General features: G+C 38.2%; 1 protein-coding gene across 1 annotated transcript in view; it reads right to left on the bottom strand.

The window, feature by feature from the left end:
- LOC126188939 (1-phosphatidylinositol 4,5-bisphosphate phosphodiesterase gamma-1-like) overlaps positions 1–19,804 on the bottom strand; it is a 240,376-nt gene that overhangs the window by 31,020 nt on the left and 189,552 nt on the right. The window contains 4 exon segments of the mRNA XM_049930682.1: positions 6,806–6,945; positions 15,358–15,633; positions 19,635–19,715; positions 19,718–19,745. Coding sequence (XP_049786639.1) covers positions 6,806–6,945; positions 15,358–15,633; positions 19,635–19,715; positions 19,718–19,745 — 525 coding nt within the window.

Here is a 19,804-nt window from a genome sequence, read left to right as displayed (position 1 = left end):
CCATCCCACTATTACATCTCACCATATGAGCAGGAAGATGTGGAAGAGAGGGAAACTGTGAATATGCCACATTATTATTTACATAGATAGTTCCATGTTACATGGTTCAGCAATATGATAAACCATAATGATGTGGAATGAGTCATTTTACATTCATATCACAAAATTAATTTGCAAATATGGCTTCATGCTGAACATTTGTAAGTTTGTTTTGTTTTTGCTTTTTTGTTTATTATTATTATAAAATATACAGATGTAAGTTAGTAATTCCTATCTGTCACCTTTTACATATTGTTGTTGTTTTTGTTATTGTTGTGGTCTTCAGTCCAGAGACTGGTTTAATACAGCTCTCCATGTTACTCTATCCTGTGCAAGCTTCTTCAGCCCCAAGTAACTACTGCACCCTACATCCTTCTGAATCTGCTTAGTGTATTCATCTCTTGGTCTCCCTAGGCGATTTTTTCCATCCATCCTTCCCTCCAACACTAAATTTGTGATCCCTTGAGGCCTCAGAACGTGTCCTAGCAACTGATCTTCTAGTCAACTTGTGCCACAAATTCCTCTTCTCCCCAATTCTATTCAGTACCTCCTCATTAGTTACGTGATCTACCCATCTGACCTTCAGCATTCTTCTGTAGCACCACATTTTGAAAGCTTCTATTCTCTTCTTGTCTAAATTATTTATTGTCCACGTTTCACATCCATACATAGCTACTAAACTAAAAACTAAACTCCTCCCGAACAGGCCACGAAGGCCCAATGGTACCAACCGGCCGCTGTGTCATCCTCTGCCCACAGGCATCACCAGATGCGGATATGGAGGGGCATGTGGTCGGCACACTGCTCCCCTGGCCCTTTGTTGGTTTCCAGGACCGGAGCCACTACTTCCCAATCAAGTAGCTCCTCAGTTTGACTCACAAGGGCTGAGTGCACCCCGCTTGCCAACAGTGCTCAGCAGACCGGACGGTCACCCATCCAAGTGCTAGCCCAGCACGACAGCACTTAACTTCGGTGATCTGACGGGAACCAGTGTTACCACCGCGGCAAGGCCGTTGGCCCATACATAGCTACACTCCGTACAAATACTTTTAGAAAAGACTTCCTGACACTTAAATCAATATTTGATGTTAACAAATATCTCTTTTTCAGACATGCTTTCCTTGTCATTTTATATCCTCTCTACTTCGACCATCATCAGTTATTTTGCTCCCCAAATAGCAAAACTCATCTACTAGTTTAAGTGTCTCATTTCCTAATCTAATTCCCTCAGCTTCACCTGATTTAATTAGACTACATTCCATTATCCTCATTTTGCTTTTGTTGATGTTCATCTTACAACCTCCGTACAAGACACTGTCCATTCTGTTCAACTGCTCTTCCAAGTCCTTTGCTGTCTCTGACAGAATTACAATGTCATTGGCGAACCTCAAAGTTTTTATTTCTTCTCCATGGATTTTAATACCTACTCCGAACTTTTCTTTCGTTTCCTTTACTGCTTGCTCAATATACAGATTGAATAGCATCAGGGAGAGGCTACAACCCTGTCTCACTCCCTTCCCAACCACTGCTACCCTTTCATGCCCCTCAACTCTTATAACTTCCATCTGGTTTCTGTACAAATTGTAAATAGCCTTTTGTTCCCTGTATTTGACCCCTGCCACCTTCAGAAATTGAAAGAGAGTATTCTAGTCAACATTGTCAAAAGCTTTCTTTAAGTCTACAAATGGTAGAAACGTATGTTTGCCTTTCCTTGGTTTGCCTTTTACATATTAAAACAATGGAAATTCTTATATGGAATTGAGGGAGTTTTCAGAGATAAAATTTTTCAGTTTATTTTCAAAATTGATTTTGCTGTCTGTCAGGTAATTTATATAACTGGGTAAGTTATAAAAAAATTAGATGCAATATTGCATATCACTTTATGTGCTTAAGACAATCTTAATGTGAAGTAACAAATGTCATTTTTTCTTCTGGTATTGTTATTATGTAGATCATTGTTTCTTCTGAACTGCAGTGGATTATTTGCAACAAACTATATGAGGGAATAAATATACTGTGAATCGGTAGCCAGAATGCTCTACTCCTTAAGCAGATGCAGTTGTACAACAAACAATGAGCAGCTAGCACATGGCTTGATTTTGTATGTCATGTTTCTAAACATAAATCATAAAGGAAACAATTTTTTAGTATTATTTAATTATTTTTGGCATAATGAAGGTGGAATAAAATATCTGTTTGGATTTTCATCAATCAGTCTGCCCAATAATCATGACTTAATTAGTTCCATAACTGAATTTTTTTTTTATAAAAATGCTGCATCACACTTGCAACCTCTTTATGGAGACATGGGGAACTCCTGCTGAGGGCAACAACATAGAGCTCCTGGGTAGTTATAACATAAAACAATTTATCTTTTAAATGGGAATTATGCTGCAGATTGATTAGTTCCATCTGCACACGCAAAGAGGCACTTTCAACTGAAATGGCTAACAGTCTCGAAAACAGCTCAATAACGGATGTAAGACTGACAGAATCCTCAAAACATTTCAAAATTTATTATTGTAATTCTTCCACTAACAATGAATTCTTCAAAATTCACATTTTTGGGATATGGACAGTATTTTTTGTCAGAAGTTGTTCCTCTTACATTGCGATTTTCTTTTTAACTGTATCCCCATCAAATCAGAAATTAGTTTGTTTCACCTTGCAATGTCTTACTGTGGACAGCGTGCAGTATTGTCCATTTAAAAGGTGAGGTCTGAGGACTATTCCCAATGTTCTAATTTTCATTCTTGCTTTCCACTTTCCTTCAGAAATTCAACAATAATGGATATTACATCAAAAATCGTACCAAACATGCCTCTCAATTTAACCAATGTACTTCGCAGTAATGTCTATCATATCCACACTCTTCATTCAATTCCATCAAATACTGTTGCAACTGACAGTTGACTGAAAGGATAGTCTACCACTGCTGTTTTGTGTCTGTTATTTGTTACAGCATATGATCTGGGGAAATTCAGCAAATGACTCAAGGCTCCCAGTATTACAAAAGAACGTACACAACACTTCCACTTCCATAACAACTACAGCACTCTCCTCAGACATGACTTTTAACTTCTGACAAACTGCTTAAAACTCTACAATCAAATACCACAGTATTTGGGGCTAAAAATTTACAATAATGTAAAAGGCAGTAATATATTTAACATACAGTTTGGTTCACTGGAAAGATTGTTCTTCATCCTTCTGGTGGAAAAGTATTACTATTATACTGAAGAATTCATTGAGGACGGTTTCATAGTTTGAACAAGGGAATTACATATTTTACTTTTTTGTGTACTGAAAACTATAATAATTATTTGTAACTGGATGGATAAAAATATCTACTCACCAAGAGGTGGCACAAGAAGAGACACATATTATGATTAAGGAAATTTGCAAGCTTTCAGAGCCAGTGACTCCTTCTTCTGTCAGAAGGGCTGAAGGGAAAGGGAGAAGGATGAAGAAAAAGGAATGGTGAAGTTTAGGAAATGGGAAGTGTTTCAAAAAGTCATCCAGAAGCCTGGGTCAGGGAAGATTTAATGGACAGGATGAGATCTCATCCGATGCAGTCCACAATAATCAGTATTTGCATCATGTCTCTAAGTGTCCCTGCCCCACGGTTCTGGACAACTTTTCGAATCTCTCCCCATTTCCTAAACCTCACCAGTTCTTTTTCTTCATCCCTCTTCCTTCCCCTTCAACCCTTCTGCTAAGAGTCCTGCCACCAGTTGGTGAGTAGATTTTTTTATCCATCCAGTTACATTATATTCTTAGAAACTGATTATTTTTGTTGATACAGCAAGTATTTCTGCAATGTAAATTTAAACTTTCATATTTACTGTAAAGTGTTCTTATTGTAATATTAGACATGTCTCTTACAAATCAAATCAATTGATATGAAAATTAATAGTATGCAGCCAAGTAATTGTTTCTAATTTATGCACAATATTTTGATGACGCAGCCATCACCTTTAGGTGCTGCAAAAGCAACTATTAATCAGCCATATCTAGAAAAACCTGAGATCATGACTTGAAAAATGTATGTAATGAGATGAATAAAGCACATTTCATATATATTCTGTCTATTTCAGACTTCATCAGTTATTTTGCTGTCCAAATAGCAAAATTCAACTACTACTTTTAGCATCCCATTTCCTGACCTAATTCCTTCAGAATCACCTGATTTAATTTGACTAAATTCCTTTCCTTATTTTACTTTTGTTGATACTCATCTTATAACCTCTTTGCAAGGGCACTAGCCATCCCATCTAATTCTTCTTACAAAACTTTTGCTGCCTCTCACAGAAGTACAATCTCATCAGCAAACCTCAAAGTTCTTATTTCTTCTCCTTGAACTTACATTTCCAAATATCTCCTGGGTTTTCTTCACTGCTGCTCAATGTACAGACTGAATAACACTGGCAGTAGTGTACAACCTTATCTCTCTCCCCCCTCAACTGTTCCTTCCTTCTCATGCCCCTTGACTCTTATAACAGTGGTCTAGTTTCTGCACAAATTATTAAGACCATTTCACTCCCTGTATTTTAGCCCTGTCACCTTCAGAATTTTGAAGAGCGTGGTCTGGTCTACACTGTCAAAACCTCTCTCTCCTCTTGAAATCTGAAGGTATAGCATCTTATCATCTTTCAAATACCTTAAGTATGCATCAATTAGCATACATACTGGAGGTCAGTCTAAAGTTGAAAAAATTTAAATGTAGAAATGGGAATCTTTAGGAATATTTGTGGCACAACACGATAAATAGAATTTGGGTCAGTAGGGCACAGACATCAGCACCCTACAGATGTGTTCACTGAGGGTGAACAGGCTTCTTGATCATGAAATGCAGATTCTCAGACACCCAAGTGTGCTGATTTTACTTATTAATGAACCCATCCAAATGAAAGTGGGCTTTTCCACTAAAACAAACCATATACACACAAAAATCCTGTTTGTAAATTCTGTGGAGAATAGTGTTGGTGAAAAACAACCACTGTTCCATGGCCCTGGAGCTTAATGGCTGATAGGTTTGAGAAAAGTGTACAGTCACGAGTGCTCTAAGGAAGTGTGACAGGACTGCTGTTGTTCTCTAAGTACATAAATGATTCGGCAGACAGGGTGGGCAGCAGCCTGTGGTTGTTAGCTGATGATTCTGTGGTGTACAGTAAGGAGTCGAAGTTGAGTGACTGTAGAAAGATACAAGACAACTCAGACAAAATTTCCAGTTGATGTGATGAATGGCAGCTAGCCCTAAATGAGGGAAAAATGTAAGTTAATGTGGATGATATGGAAGAACAAATCCAAACATTCGGATACAGTATTACTAGTGTCCAGCTTGACACAGTCAAGTCATTTAAATATCTGGGTGTAACACTGCAACGCAATATGAGGTGGAATGAGCATGTGAAAACTGGTAGGGAATGAAAATGGTCAACTTCCGTTTACTGGGAAAATTTTAGGAAAGAGCGATTTACCTGTAAAGGAGACCGATATAGGACACTGGTGCAACCTATTCTTGAGTACTGCTCGAGTGTTTGGGATCCATACCAGGTCGCATTGAAGGAAGACATCGAAGCAATTCAGAGGAGGGCTGCTAGATTTCTTACCAGTAGGTTTAAACAAAACTTAAGTGTTACGGAGATGCTTGAGGAACTCAAATGGGAATTCCCAGAGGGAAGGCGTCACTCTTTTTGGGAAGCACTACTGAGAAAATTTAGAGACCTGGCATTTGAAGCTGATTGCCGAACGATTCTGTTCCCGCTAACATACATCACACGTAAGAACCACGGAGATAATATATGAGAAATAAGGCTCATACGGAGCCTTTTTACCTTACTCTATTTGCGAGTGGAACAGGAGAGGTGCAGGGTTCCCTCTGCCACACACCTTATGGTGGCTTGCGGATTGAGAAACTAAGGAAGATAAAGAATGAACAATGCAGAATATATAAGAAATCATACATCCCATGGATCACTGCTAAGAAGCACAGATTCTTGCAGAAAATAGAACAGGAAAGTGACAACAAGTGATCAGAAGAAACAACATAGAAATATCATAAATCAGGAAGCAACCTTCTTTGTGTGTGTGTGTGGGGGGGGGGGGGGGGGGGGGCAGGGAGAAAAAGCTGACTTACATGTTTAAACTACTGTGATAAGATAAAAGTGTTTGTGGCAGATTGGGACTCAAATCCAGATCCATGATTTTCACAAGCGGAATGCTCCACCTGTGTACACATCAAGAACTGTCCCCAAAGTTTAACTGCCACAACTGATAAATTATAAGGACATAGAGCGGCTGGTCGTACTTACCTTCAGGAGGTAAAATTCCAATTACTGTCAATATATAAACTTAAAAACAGAAAAAAACCTGTTCCTTCCTTTCAATAGCTTTATGTTGAAGAGAAAGAAAGGAAGGGGGCAAATAACTCAAGATTCCTGGTTGGGAGGGACCTCCCTACCTTTTGTTAGGATGAGGGGAGACATAGATTAAAGAGAAGATGTCAGTAGAAAGTCAAAGTGCTCTCTGACCTCCTACACTCTGATGGCTTCCCCTCCATATTTGTCTGCTCTTGCACTCACACCAAGCATATCCCACTCAGTGTAGGACTTGAGTGACTTGCCCCTCCTTTACATTCTTAACATACAAAAGTTCTACAGCCAGAGTTTGTTTCTCATTTCTTTCAAATGGCAAACAGAAGAGCATAAACAGAAGAAAATTCTAGCCTTTTTGAGCACAATATCACACTGAAAATCATACTTACTGGGTAGGTTGCTTGTCCAATGAAATTTGAGTCTCCAAACATGTCTTCATCCTGGACAACAAACCTCAGCAGGGCAAAATGAGGATTGGAAACCTCAAAGTCAAATGTTTCATTCCAAACTGGGTTAAAACCATTGTCAGCTGAAAGAAACAATCCCTTCTTAGACACAGCAATATTTACGGTTCTTTGCTGTTCAAAATTAAACTTAAGTAGGTAATTCAGAAAGTAGAGAATAGTGTATCCATGCCCTGCATAACATATACGGTTGCCGCAGTTTCTTCTTTGTTTCCGGTGACAGGTAAGGGTTTGCATAGTACTGTTTGTATCTTGTACACCTACATTTTCATACAAAGTATAACAAAGTATGGCAAATAATGCAGTTATTACAAGTACAAAGAACATTGATTTGATTTTAAAAAAACAGGCAATGCTACACCTTTTGACACTCCAGCTATTTGTTTACAGCTAACAACATATGAACGCGGGAAATGTCTAGAAATTGTGTTTAACACTTAGGAAGAAGTGGATCTGAGGCAACCTTTGAACCACAAATTGGTTTTCCTATGTAGGGACAAGGCCTGGCACCTTTCAACTTTCCTCTGTTCCTGCTTTTGAAAGTAAATGAGCATCATGTTGACAAATGCCTCATGAATGGTCAGAGCTTTCTCGATGATTTAACTAACTTGTTGAATAACCCGGCAGCTCTACAAAAAGAAGGGGTGTTGCTGAAATTGCAACTGAGGTATGATAAAGTTGATGTACATCTATATTTAAAACTCTGCTAACCACAGTGATGGGACATTACACCACATACTCAGCTGTCTACCTATTACATTTTTGTGTGGAGTGCAGGATGAGTGACTGCTTAAATGCCTCTGTACACACTGTAATTATTTTAGTCTTAACTTACTGGTAACTACAAATGCAATATACAGGGGGCTGTAGTACATTCCTAGATTACTTGCCTAATACAGGTTGTTGAACATTTATGAGTAAGCTTTTGTGAAATAGTTGACATCAATCTTGAAAGGATTTGCCAGTTCAGGTTTTTCAGCATTTCCTTGATATTCCACAATGAGTCGAACCAACTTGTGACCATACATGCTGGCCTTCTTCACACATATTCAATCCCACTTGGCACATGATCTGGAGCAACAGTCTCTCTCTCTCTCTCTCTCTCTCTCTCTCTCTCTCTCTCTCTGTGCGCGTGTGTGTGTGTGTGTGTGTGTGTGTGTGTGTGTGTGTGTTTTCTTGAAATTTTTCTATGCTAGTGAGGTGTGGTGTATCTGTTTACAAGTACAATAACTTTTTTTATTTAAATCATTGCTGACCCATGGCTGCAGGTTCTCATAAAACATTTATGATAAATGAAATTAAGTATGTTTTTTATCTACTTTTTTACCTGTTCAGTAAGCAAAAAAGTACATATAATGTTATAAGGAAATTTTGAAAAAACACTGTATTCCTTCAGGCATGACAATAAGAGAAAAAATAAAGACTGTTAATTAAAATGAACATTTAGAACCTATTGTCCTGCTTCTGCATGTTACTTGGTTATCTACAGTCACATCCACAAATTAATACAGGCTATCACGCATATTGTCGTACTGGCCACATGTAAGCTTTCTCTTCCCTGGCTGTGGCAGGTTTCTTCATCATGACCCCTTCCCTGCTTACCCGCTAATAGATAAGAAAACTCTTGTGGGCAGAGAAAGGAATGTATTTTGAAGAAAGTAATTTTTTACTGCTATGTAGAAACGTTCAGTAAACAACAGTAATCTTCTAGGCATTGACAGACAATTTCTTATTCCACACAACAAATGAACAAGTAAATATAATCAGTACAGAAACAAATCAATCAGCGAAGCTACATCAAAGATTCTGTAAATAAGTAAGTGTCCATTATTTCTCATCAACCTGTCCTTGTCTCAATAGTACAAGTACACAGTCCTCCTACATTGTATGTAAAGTCTATATCTAATTTCTGCTTTCTTATTTTGACCCTACAGTTACTATTTCCCTTCCATAAATGTGAGAATAACAAATACCAATGACTTCTTCAGTTGTATCTATGACTGCAAAAATTTCATTTACTGCTCTGGACATAAAGATGTTACACAACAGGGCTGGACATGTGCGCTAATGTAGGTACAGGTGTCAGTGAGCACTTACAGAGCTAGCTAGCAGGCACTGTCAAGCAAGCAGTTCTACACCATCTTTCTGCCAACATGGCTTATTTGTTATCGACGAGAGCAAGCAAGCTCGGGATTTCTAACTCATCATTACTGTTGTCAGAGTCAATGTCTCTCTGACATTTGTGGTAGGATAAATTTAGTGAGAGGAAAATGGTTGAGAAGGTGTTAAGGTCCTCAAAATGAAAATCAGATGAATTCCGATGCTTCAACCCACAGTGGAAAGAAGATTATTCTTTTACAGATACACAAACTGGCCCTCAGTGTTTGTTTATCAGTGTAGTCAAACAATGTAATCTTCAGATTGAAATATCAACAATGTAACAAAAGGGTAGATTGCTACTCACCATAACACATAAAGCGGCATACAGAGACAACGAAAAGACACTTACACATTAACTTTCAGCCAAAGTGTTTGTCAGAAAGGAAACAAGAATACATCATGCACACGACTGCCATCTCCAGCAGCTTGGACAAAGCTACAGAAGTCAGTCAGACAGTTCCCCCCCTCCCCCCCACACACACACCTATACCCTTAAACAGTGCCAGCACCATGTGGTGGCATAGGTTGTGTGTGTGTGTGTGTGGTGTGTGTGTGTGTGTGTGTGTGTGTGTGTGTGTGTGTGTGTGTGTGTGTGTAGAGGGGGGGAGGCGCACGTGTGTGTGTGTGTGTGTGTGTGTGTGTGTGTGGAGGGGGGGGGGGGTGTGCGCGTGTGCTTTACTCTTGCTTGTAAAAGGATTACTCTGAAAACTAACAAGTTTCCTTTCTTTTTATGGGTACTTTCGACAACTCAGTGTTTCTGGTTTTTTATGAGTGTCTCGAATCAGAAAGTATTTACTTCCTACCAGAACTTTTCTATAACATTTATGTGAAGAAATGGCACAAAAAAGCATGCACACTGAAGTAAATTCATTTGTATTTCTTCATGATATAATTGTAATAAGCTAATTATTACTATTTTTCATTCAGAGACCACTTTTGTAATGCAAGTTTTGTCTTCAAGCCTACACTTCCGCAAATATTATCCACATTTTACAGGGCGTCTAGCAAAGGAGTCTCTAATGTCAAAGTTAAATATCTTGAAAACTAAGATCAACAGATGAGTGCAACAAAAGGTGTGTTTACTCTGAAAGCTGAAAGAATTGTATGCAGTTGTTATACAAAAGTTTTGAAGTAGTTCCAAAAGCTGCTAACAGATGGTGCTATACGCTGTGCAGCTTTCACATCCTCAGCGTGTATGACTGAACTCGCCCTCTGCAAGCAGATCACAATCTTTCTGAAATTTCCACCACACAGCATGGAGGTGGTGCAAACGAACAATGAAATTGTCATCCCATCCTGTAGTATTTCAACAGAAATGGAGTCAGATGGCACAGAGATTGCTGATTCAAGTTTGTCCAGTGTGGTGGGATGATTCTGGTAGACAGTATATTTCAATGTTCCCCACAAAACATACCGTATTTACTTGAATTTAAGCCACACTTTTTTTCCGGTTTTTGTAAACCAAAAAACCGCCTGCGGCTTAGAATCGAGTGCGAAGTAAATGGAAGTTCTGAAAAATGTTGGTAGGTGCCGCCACAACTAACTTCTTCCGTCGAATATATGTAGCGCTATACAGGCATGCTTTGCAAGCACAAAAATAAATACTTGCGCCAAAACCTCTGCGTCAGTAAATAAATTTAAAAAAAAAAAAGGTAGAAGACGAGCTTTTTTCTCCGCCCCGAATTTCTACCACTGCATTTTCATACATTATCCAACGAAGTAAATACAAAATCCGTATTGTTCATCTTCAAATGTAGCAGCATTTCAATGTACTAAGAAAATCCCACTGGCAAAACTATTTGGGATGTTTGTCAATATGGCCAACTCTACATTCTGAATTTTTTCCTACCTGTGAGAAGAGATGGTTGGTAATAGGAACTTTTATGAATTGTGAATCATATGCAGTATTCTCTTCACCATAAGAATAATACAAATTTAAACATTTTGCCATGTATTCTTTCGTGTCTGCTGCTATCTCGTTTAAATCCTGTCTGCCTAATAAATTACGAAACTAGAGTGAGACAACAGCAAATGCGGAAGAATATACATATCACATCATATTATTCGAGTATAGATTTAAGTGTCAGGAAGTCATTTCTGAAAGTATTTGTATGGAGTGTAGCCATGTATGGAAGTGAAACATGGACGGTAAATAGTTTGGACAAGAAGAGAATAGAAGCTTTTGAAATGTGGTGCTACAGAAGAATGCTGAAGATTAGATGGGTAGATCACATAACTAATGAGGAAGTATTGAATAGGATTTGGGAGAAGAGAAGTTTGTGGCACAACTTGACCAGAAGAAGGGATCGGTTGGTAGGACATGTTCTGAGGCATCAAGGGATCACCAATTTAGTATTGGAAGGCAGCGTGGAGGGTAAAAATCGTAGGGGGAGACCAAGAGATGAATACACTAAGCAGATTCAGAAGGATGTAGGTTGCAGTAAGTACTGGGAGATGAAGAAGCTTGCACAGGATAGAGTAGCATGGAGAGCTGCATCAAACCAGTCTCAGGACTGAAGACAACAACAACATCATGTTTATATTTGTATTATTCTTATGCCTAATAGTGATACACTCAGAAATGAAGCATGGCAACAGGTCGTAAACGCTCATTATCAGAATGCGACATACAATGCATGACACAGTACAGTAATGCATTTGCAGCTTAGAGTGACGTAAACACCTATAACAAAGAGAATGGCACTTATCAGATCAAAGAAAAATAAACTATCAATTCAAACCAGATGAAGAACATGAAAAAGGAAGAGTACCCGTATAAATACGGACGGAGTGCCTGATGCTTAGCAATGGCTACCTGGTAAAGCTTAACTGCTAAGCTCACAACTCGAACCAAACTACTATAGCTGTATCGTCATTCATTTGACCTAAATTGTGTCTCATATTACAATGGACCAACTTTGTTTTGATTTGGAGGTGTGGCCTAAAACTTCTCTCTCCCTTGAGTTTCAAGTCTCAAATTTCAGGTGCGGCTTAGATACGGGAAAATTTTTTTCCCTTGATTTTGAGTCTCATTTTTCAGGTGCGGCTTAGATTCGAGTAAATACGGCAGTCAGGAGGAGTCAGATCAGGCAAATATGGAGGCCAATGCATCCCTATGCAATGAAATTTGCAATAACTCACTGCAATGATTCTATTCCCAAAGTAAAACAACTGTTTGGTATGACGTGGTCTGGCAGCATTTTGCACGAACCACTTGGTGCCTGATTTACCCTCAACGTTAGCTTTGTGGTGACCAGCTGTACCAAAATTGCAAAGTAACATCTACTAGTGATAATTTCTTGCATGAAAAATGGGCCAATAATGCCTCTGCTGCATACCACAGCTCAAACAGTACCTTAGAAAGAATACAGTAGTTTCCCTTCACACAAAGACAGCTTTTGGAACCCCAAAACTGCCTCTTTTGTTTACTCACTGCTCCACTCGGGTAGAAGTGTGCTTAATCTGCGAACCAAAAGCAGTCGACATCAAATCCTTCATTATTAATCACTGTGAGAATCTGATCTGAAAAGTAAACCCCTTATCACACAGCTCATACAGGTATGCATTGTGGCTTTGGATTTTGAATGGAAACGTGTGTAAGCTCTGTCTAAGTATTTTCTGTGTGCTGGAATGCTTCAAACCAATCTCTGCTGCAATTCTTCAGAGAGATTTCCTTGGGTTTTGCTGAATATGTCCAGAAAATGTGGTGATATTTTCATGAGTAACTACATCTTGCTGGGGCCAACTTTCCCTGCTAGATTATCAGCCATGCTGCCTGTCCATTGGAAATTGGCAAAACACTTGCTAATGGCTTTTGCATTAGGTCCTTTTGGAACATTGAATCATGTTTGAAAACTGCACCTTGTTGCTGTAGGACTGTGTTCTGACCTGTGGTATTCCAGTATCAGAAACACACTGTTCAATGGAATACACGATTTCAACCTTTTCCTGCAGTACACTAAGCTCCTTCCACATTTCAACATTGGAACTGATAGCTCAGAGCTGTGGTGCACTATTCACGGGCATTATGTATTGCAACTGCAGGGCCATATGCTAGCATTTTTTTAAACTGTTTCAAAATTTCTGCACAAAATTCTTACAGCTTTCACAATAAACATACCATCTGTTACACTCGTCTATTGATTTTAGTTAACAAGATGTTTAACTATGAAATCAGGGATTCCTTTGATAGACGTCCTGTATGTTGTATCATAAGTACTCATTAAACTGTTGTACTATAATAATTACGACAATGTAAGGAATACTTCTAACATAACAACAAACTTGAGCATGAGCTGTCAAGTTTGTACTGTCACTACAATCTGTTCATCATAAGAGTAAACCTGATGTAAACAAACACAAACACAATGATTGGCCAGCAGCCGTATCTCTCGTACAATGGTGCTGTTCCGCTCTTGGAAGTAGGTCCAACTTGTGTATTAGATATCTTACTACTATGTCACTGTAAATCAAACTCTAAAACATTCTGATGTATTAACAGCCTTCAACATATTTCTTAATAATACTTTAGCTACGTAATTTCCATTTCAAAAACTGTCTACAGTCAGTGTCTCTGTAAGTGCTACTTGTGGCCTGATTGTCTCACTGTCCATACGTCCCATGAAAATGGATGGCACTGCTTCCTGCTTCATAGTGAAACCAGTGCATGGAACACTGTTAATGGCTAGAAACAAGTTGTCCTTAATGTTTTTCACAAAATTACAGAGAAAAATGAGCTTTGACATTTGCTGAAAAATATGATACAATATACATAAATATATAACACAGAACATGATAGACATTGTTTGATAACAGAACGGGTTTGTTGGCCGTGTTTCGAGATGTGTTGGGGGTCAACATTTATTTTATTTTATTTTACTTTATTTTTTTTTGTTCCGTATTTATACATAAATCATTTATATACAAAATTTATTAATATATAGCAATTAACTCATACCCAATCATCATTTTTTTCCAAGGAAAATGCATGCCTTCTGATTTCTAATTACACATCACAAGCAGATTTCTGGTTTTCATTGCAAATACACATTCTTAATAATTGATATATTATAAAAGATTGTTAGAGATTTTGAAGTTAAGAAAATATTACACAATTAAATTTTTTGGATATAAATGAAAAATCAAATGCTCTTTGTTTGAATATGTACACTGTTTTATACCACTGATGTACTCTCACACGAGCCAGAGGGCTAAGTGCTGGAGAAACACAGAAAACAATTTTCATGGTGTCGAGTACACGGTACAAAAAGCTGCATTTTATCAGTTGTCACCGTATCATTACTATCTGAACCCAATAGAACTGATCTGGAGACAAGTTAAGGGATTTGTTGTTAGAAACAACATGATATTTAAGCTGCCACACTTACTGGAACCAGTGCATGAAGCTTTGTGACATGTCACTGCCAAACAATGGCAAAATGCAGAACTGCATGTCATAAAAGAAAGGAAGAGGAGGAGGAGGAAATGTGGACTTTTTGGTGGCTTGGGATTCTGTTGTTGATCACCTCACTATCAGTGCAGCAGTACTGAAATGTATCACTTTCTGTGGAGTCCAACATGGAAGAAGTTCAGAGATTACCAGATGACTGACTGTAATACCTTCAGTGGCTTCAATATTTAACTACATGGTGAAATCCCAGCAGTGCACTTTTATGCTGCACATACCTCATGCAGAAACATTACTCTTGTTAAAGTCAGGAATTTTCATCACTCTTGTTTTTAATTACAGTTCTATGTTAGTTAATATCAGTAGCATTTTTTCTTCAGATTACATAAGAAGCATATCACCTGAGCTTTACCATTACTTTCTATTGTTCAATATTCAAATGACATTCAGGGCTATATTGTTCTCTGCTCGTCTCTTGTTACATCTTTACTACAACAGTTAACATCACTGCAGGTTAGTTGGACCAGGTGGCTGGCCAGTGCTTTCCAAGTTATATGCGCCATTAGAGCAGTTGTCCCGTATTACTGCTGAGTCGGTGTACGCATTACGCACAGCATAAAATGTATCCTCATTTTAGTACTTGACTGTACTCTAGACAGATTGGCTTCTGCTCCATGTGCAACGAAATCCAATGAGGTTCCAGCAAACGCGGAAGAATACATAGCGTAATGTTTGCATGAGGTTTATTCTTATGATGAACGGAGTCTAGTCTTCAGTGCAGCTTGCAAGTAAGGAAGTGCAAACTGTATGTGCATCATTTCTACATAGTAATACACATGCTCGTGGGCAGTATCACAGGCAGATCAGGTCCCACCTCTGTTATAGACTAACAAAAATATGAAATACTTACAAACTGGTTGAGTGTTCCTGCTTTTGTTATCAAAGTCCGCACCAATCACTTCAATTTCAACAAAAGGACTAACAGTCCCTCTTGCCCTTCCTTTGCCCCATTTGCTGAGATGGCGTGCACAAATTACACGTACAGAAATATTCAGTGGATCTACTCCAACTAAAGTTTTCTTATCATATGGGTCAAAGTCTTCAAGGAACATGAAATCAGGCCGTAGTAAATATCCACAGAACCCATTCTGACGAAATTTTCCTTGATTCAGCTGCATTGCTTTATCTGCAACGGAAAAAAAAGCACTGATCAACAACAACACATCAAAAATCACACTTAGTTGTTAGTTATGTCTGTAACTGATTGTTATCAAGGGAAAATGTGTGAGACATTTAAATGGAACAAAAGTGAAGACTGCCAAAACCGCTAAAAACTTGTTCAATCGATGGGATGAATGTCTTACATTTGTCAATTACTTTGGGAGTATTGAATTTCTTATTTGTTTCTTCCACAAAAAATTCTTGGTAACATTCCAAATTTGCTTACTTAATATTCCATCTGATTGCAGGATTTATGTATTGATAAATATAGCATTCACAACTGTATGAATGAGGTTTAAATGGTTTAATGTCACCTGCAAAGTCTTTTGTCTTTTTTTACTTTATTCATTGTATAACTACACAATTTCTGCCTCAGACTATTGTCAAGCATATTTACAAAAATTCATCAGGAGCACATTGTATCATACAAGCATCTGCACTCAGGCTCGTTTAAATAGCATCCACTGTGATTGAGTTTATAAGTACAGATGTGTTAATTCCCATAAAATTAATACCACTAGCACCGTTGGTAAGGGTGCATGTCAGTTTTTAAAATTTTGTTCGCATAGCATCACACTAAATATACACTCACTTGAAATTATCATCACTGACACAGAGAAAGTATTGAGTAAAAGATAGGCACATTCAAAAACATGCTACCGAACTAAACTCCCCTTCATATTTAGTCAGCCCTCAGATGACAATGACCATGTGTGTTTTAGTTGTATGTATATAATGCATGTGTGTTTTTCTGAATCTGAAGACAGAAATTTGTCCAATTTTCTAGTCTACATTTAAATGTGCCTGTTCACTGCTTGATGACTCCTCTATGTGGTAATAACAACCTACTCCAATTAATACTGTTATTTCATTCTGATTTTCCATGGTTATATTCACAACCAATCATCATAGATACTGAACAATTGTCCAGTCCTACTGTATCCAGTAGTACCTACCTCAAGGAAAATACCACAATGACAATACATAAGTGTCTAACGCTAACTTCTCTCTCAAGAATCAGGAACACTGTTTGGGATAAGTCATCCAGAATAGTCAGTCATTTATTATATTATTATTATTATTATTATTATTATTATTATTATTCACTGACATGAGAACAAAGTCACTCATTCTGCATTGTATGTGCAGCTGCAAAAGGCATTCGTGCCCTCCGAATAAAAGATTTAGGGGTTACATTTGTTGAAACCAGTTTTTCCAATGAGTTTCTCAGTGTGCCACAATAATACAAATGAACCAGCATTGTGCAAAATTCGAACTTACTCACAATTTCATAGGGCAGATTACCAAAACTTATGGCTATGCAGTGACGGATTTCATTATCTCTTATCAGTATTGCAGCTCTTACTTTCTTGTTCTCCTTGTCAGCTTTGTCTGTAGTGCAGTAGTGCAGTTTTGCTACATTTGCTTCTGTCACCAATAGCACATTATCCCAATTAATTTTGTTTTCCAACAAATTCACAAATACTGCCACTACTACAGCTGTTAGTAAGGGCATGTAGCATTGTCTAAATTTAAATCTGCTCTTTTATTGCAGTCTAGTACATTACTGTTACTGACTGAATGCTTCCTTCCAATGGGGTCACTGCCAACAGTACTCACACATTTTACTGTTCAAGCACTGAAGAAAACTTAACACAGGAGAATTGCAAGTAGCATTTATCGGGAGAAATAATATTTCTCTTTCAATGCCCGACTGTTAAATGATGTTGATGTGTTTAATTCTCACAAAAATACAAACTGACTGAAGTTTGTTTTATAAACTACTAAGTTGGCCTGCAATGGGCATGTCCCAACAATTGCAGTGAATGTTCAAAAGCAGATCTGCACGTCAAGTGTTGCCTTGACTGACACAAAGATTTCTTCATCTACATCTACAGCTACAGCTAGACTCCGCAAACCACCTTATAGTGTGCGAAGGAGGGTGCTTGTGATGACAATATCATTTTACCCCTTACTCATATGGTGTGTTGGAGGAACATAATGTAGAATATTCCTCAATTCGTTACAGAATGAATGCTGTCAAAATTTCAACAGCAGACCTCTCCCCTCTGCATAAAACTACTCTTATGGTGTCTGTTGGAGGTGTCTGATAAGCACCCCTGTAATGCTCTCGCATCGAGTAAACAATCACATAAGGAAAAACGTTCACTTCTTTTTGCTTTTTCTCACTCTCTTCCATTAATACAAATCTATTAAGTTGAGGAGCAGTCCTCCATTATTGGTTGAACAACTGTTTTGTAAGCTAGTTCTTTCATGGCTGAATTATATTCCCTTAGATATTGCCTACAGGAAAATTAAAGAGACCTTTGGAGAAAAGAGAACCACTTGCATGAATATCAAGAGCTCAGATGGAAACCCAGTTCTAAGCAAAGAAGGGAAAGCAGAAAGGTGGAAGGACTATATAGAGGGTCTATACAAGGGCGATGTTCTTGAGCACAATATTATAGAAATGGAAGAGAATGTAGATGAAGATGAAATAGGAGATTTGATACAGTGTGAAAAGTTTGACAGAGCACTGAAAGACATAAGTCAAAACAAGGTCCCGGGAGTAGACAACATTCCATTAGAACTACTGACAGCCTTGGGAGAGCCAGGCCTAACAAAACTCTACCATCTAGTGAGCAAGATGTATGAGACAGGTGAAAAACCCTCTGACTTCAAGAAGAATATAATAATTCAAATCCCAAATAAAGCAGGTGTTGACAGATGTGAAAATTACCGAACTATCAGTTTAATAAGCCACAGCTGCAAAATACTAACACGAATTCTTTACAGACGAATGGAAAAAGTGGTAGAAGCCGGCCTCGGGGAAGACCAGTTTGGATTCCGTAGAAATGTTGGAACACGCGAGGCAATACTGACCCTACGACTTATCTTAGAAGAAAGATTAAGGAAAGGCAAACCTACGTTTCTAGCATTTGTTGACTTGAGAGAAAGCTTTTGACAATGTTGACTGGAATACTTTCTTTCAAATTCTGAAAGTGGCAAGGGTCAAATACAGGGAGCGAAGGGCTATTTACAATTTGTACAGAAACCAGATGGCAGTTATAAGAGTCGACAGACACGAAAGGGAAGCAGTGGTTGGGAAGCGAATGAGACAGCGTTGTAGCCTATCCCTGATGTTATTCAATCTGTGTATTGAGCAAGCAGTAAGGGAAACAAAAGAAAAATTCGGAGTAGGAATGGAGAAGAAATAAAAACTTTGAGGTTTGCTGATGACATTGTAATTCTGTCAGAGACAGCAAAGGACCTGGAAGAGCAACTACTTTGGACAAGAGGTTGCAAACACTGTACTGTGGTTACTGGTCTTGTGGATATGAGTTATTACAGGTCTGAGAGGCAGTGGTGAAGGATGTGGGACATTAAGCAGGTTGGCCAAGCTCGGTTTGTAGGTTCCTTCTCATCCCGTCCAGTACATCTCCCCTGACCAGGGGTTCTGGGTGACTTTTCTGTACCCCTTTCCCCTAAAACTCGCCAGTCCTTATCCTTCACCGCTCTTCCTTCAACTTCAACTCTTCTGTCAGAAGAAGGAGCCACTTGCTCCAAAAGCTTGTAAAAGTTAAATCCTTTTGTGCGTGTGTTCATCTGCCACCGTTTGGTGAGTAGATTTCTTATCTATCTGTTTAGTTTACAAAAAAATGTATGTATCAGAAGGCCAATAAAAGTGGCAGTGGTAAGGCTTTTCCTCCCCTTTTCCTTCCAATGTGGTGCACATCTCACAATGATCACAGAACAGTTTTTTGGGCTCAATGGGATTTTCACATAAATTTCAAAATATTTCTCTCTGTGAAGTCTGGTCATCAATGGCTACAAGTTTGTTGCTGGTGAATTACTTCTAGAAACACTATAACAGTACCTGAAAGTAAGTACAGATAAGGGTACAAAAGTGTAAGTGATATCTGTAATCATAAACTGGTAGTACATAAAAAGTTTTATATTTCTTACCTGGTGTCTGATAGTTAAGAGCTACCATCTGACTACCAGCATTCCACATTGGAACAGGGATGTAGTTGGAGGAATCAATTGACCTTTTGGATAAATTCTACTGAACTGGTGCTGTAAAAATAAAAAAATAAATAAATTCAAGAAATTAAAAATAAGAGTTCTTTTACTTT

The sequence above is a fragment of the Schistocerca cancellata genome, chromosome 5, assembly GCF_023864275.1.
Source record: "Schistocerca cancellata isolate TAMUIC-IGC-003103 chromosome 5, iqSchCanc2.1, whole genome shotgun sequence".
Lineage (NCBI taxonomy): Eukaryota > Metazoa > Arthropoda > Insecta > Orthoptera > Acrididae > Schistocerca > Schistocerca cancellata.
The sequence above is the reverse complement of the archived record's forward strand: the minus strand, read 5'-3'. Positions and strand labels throughout refer to the sequence as shown.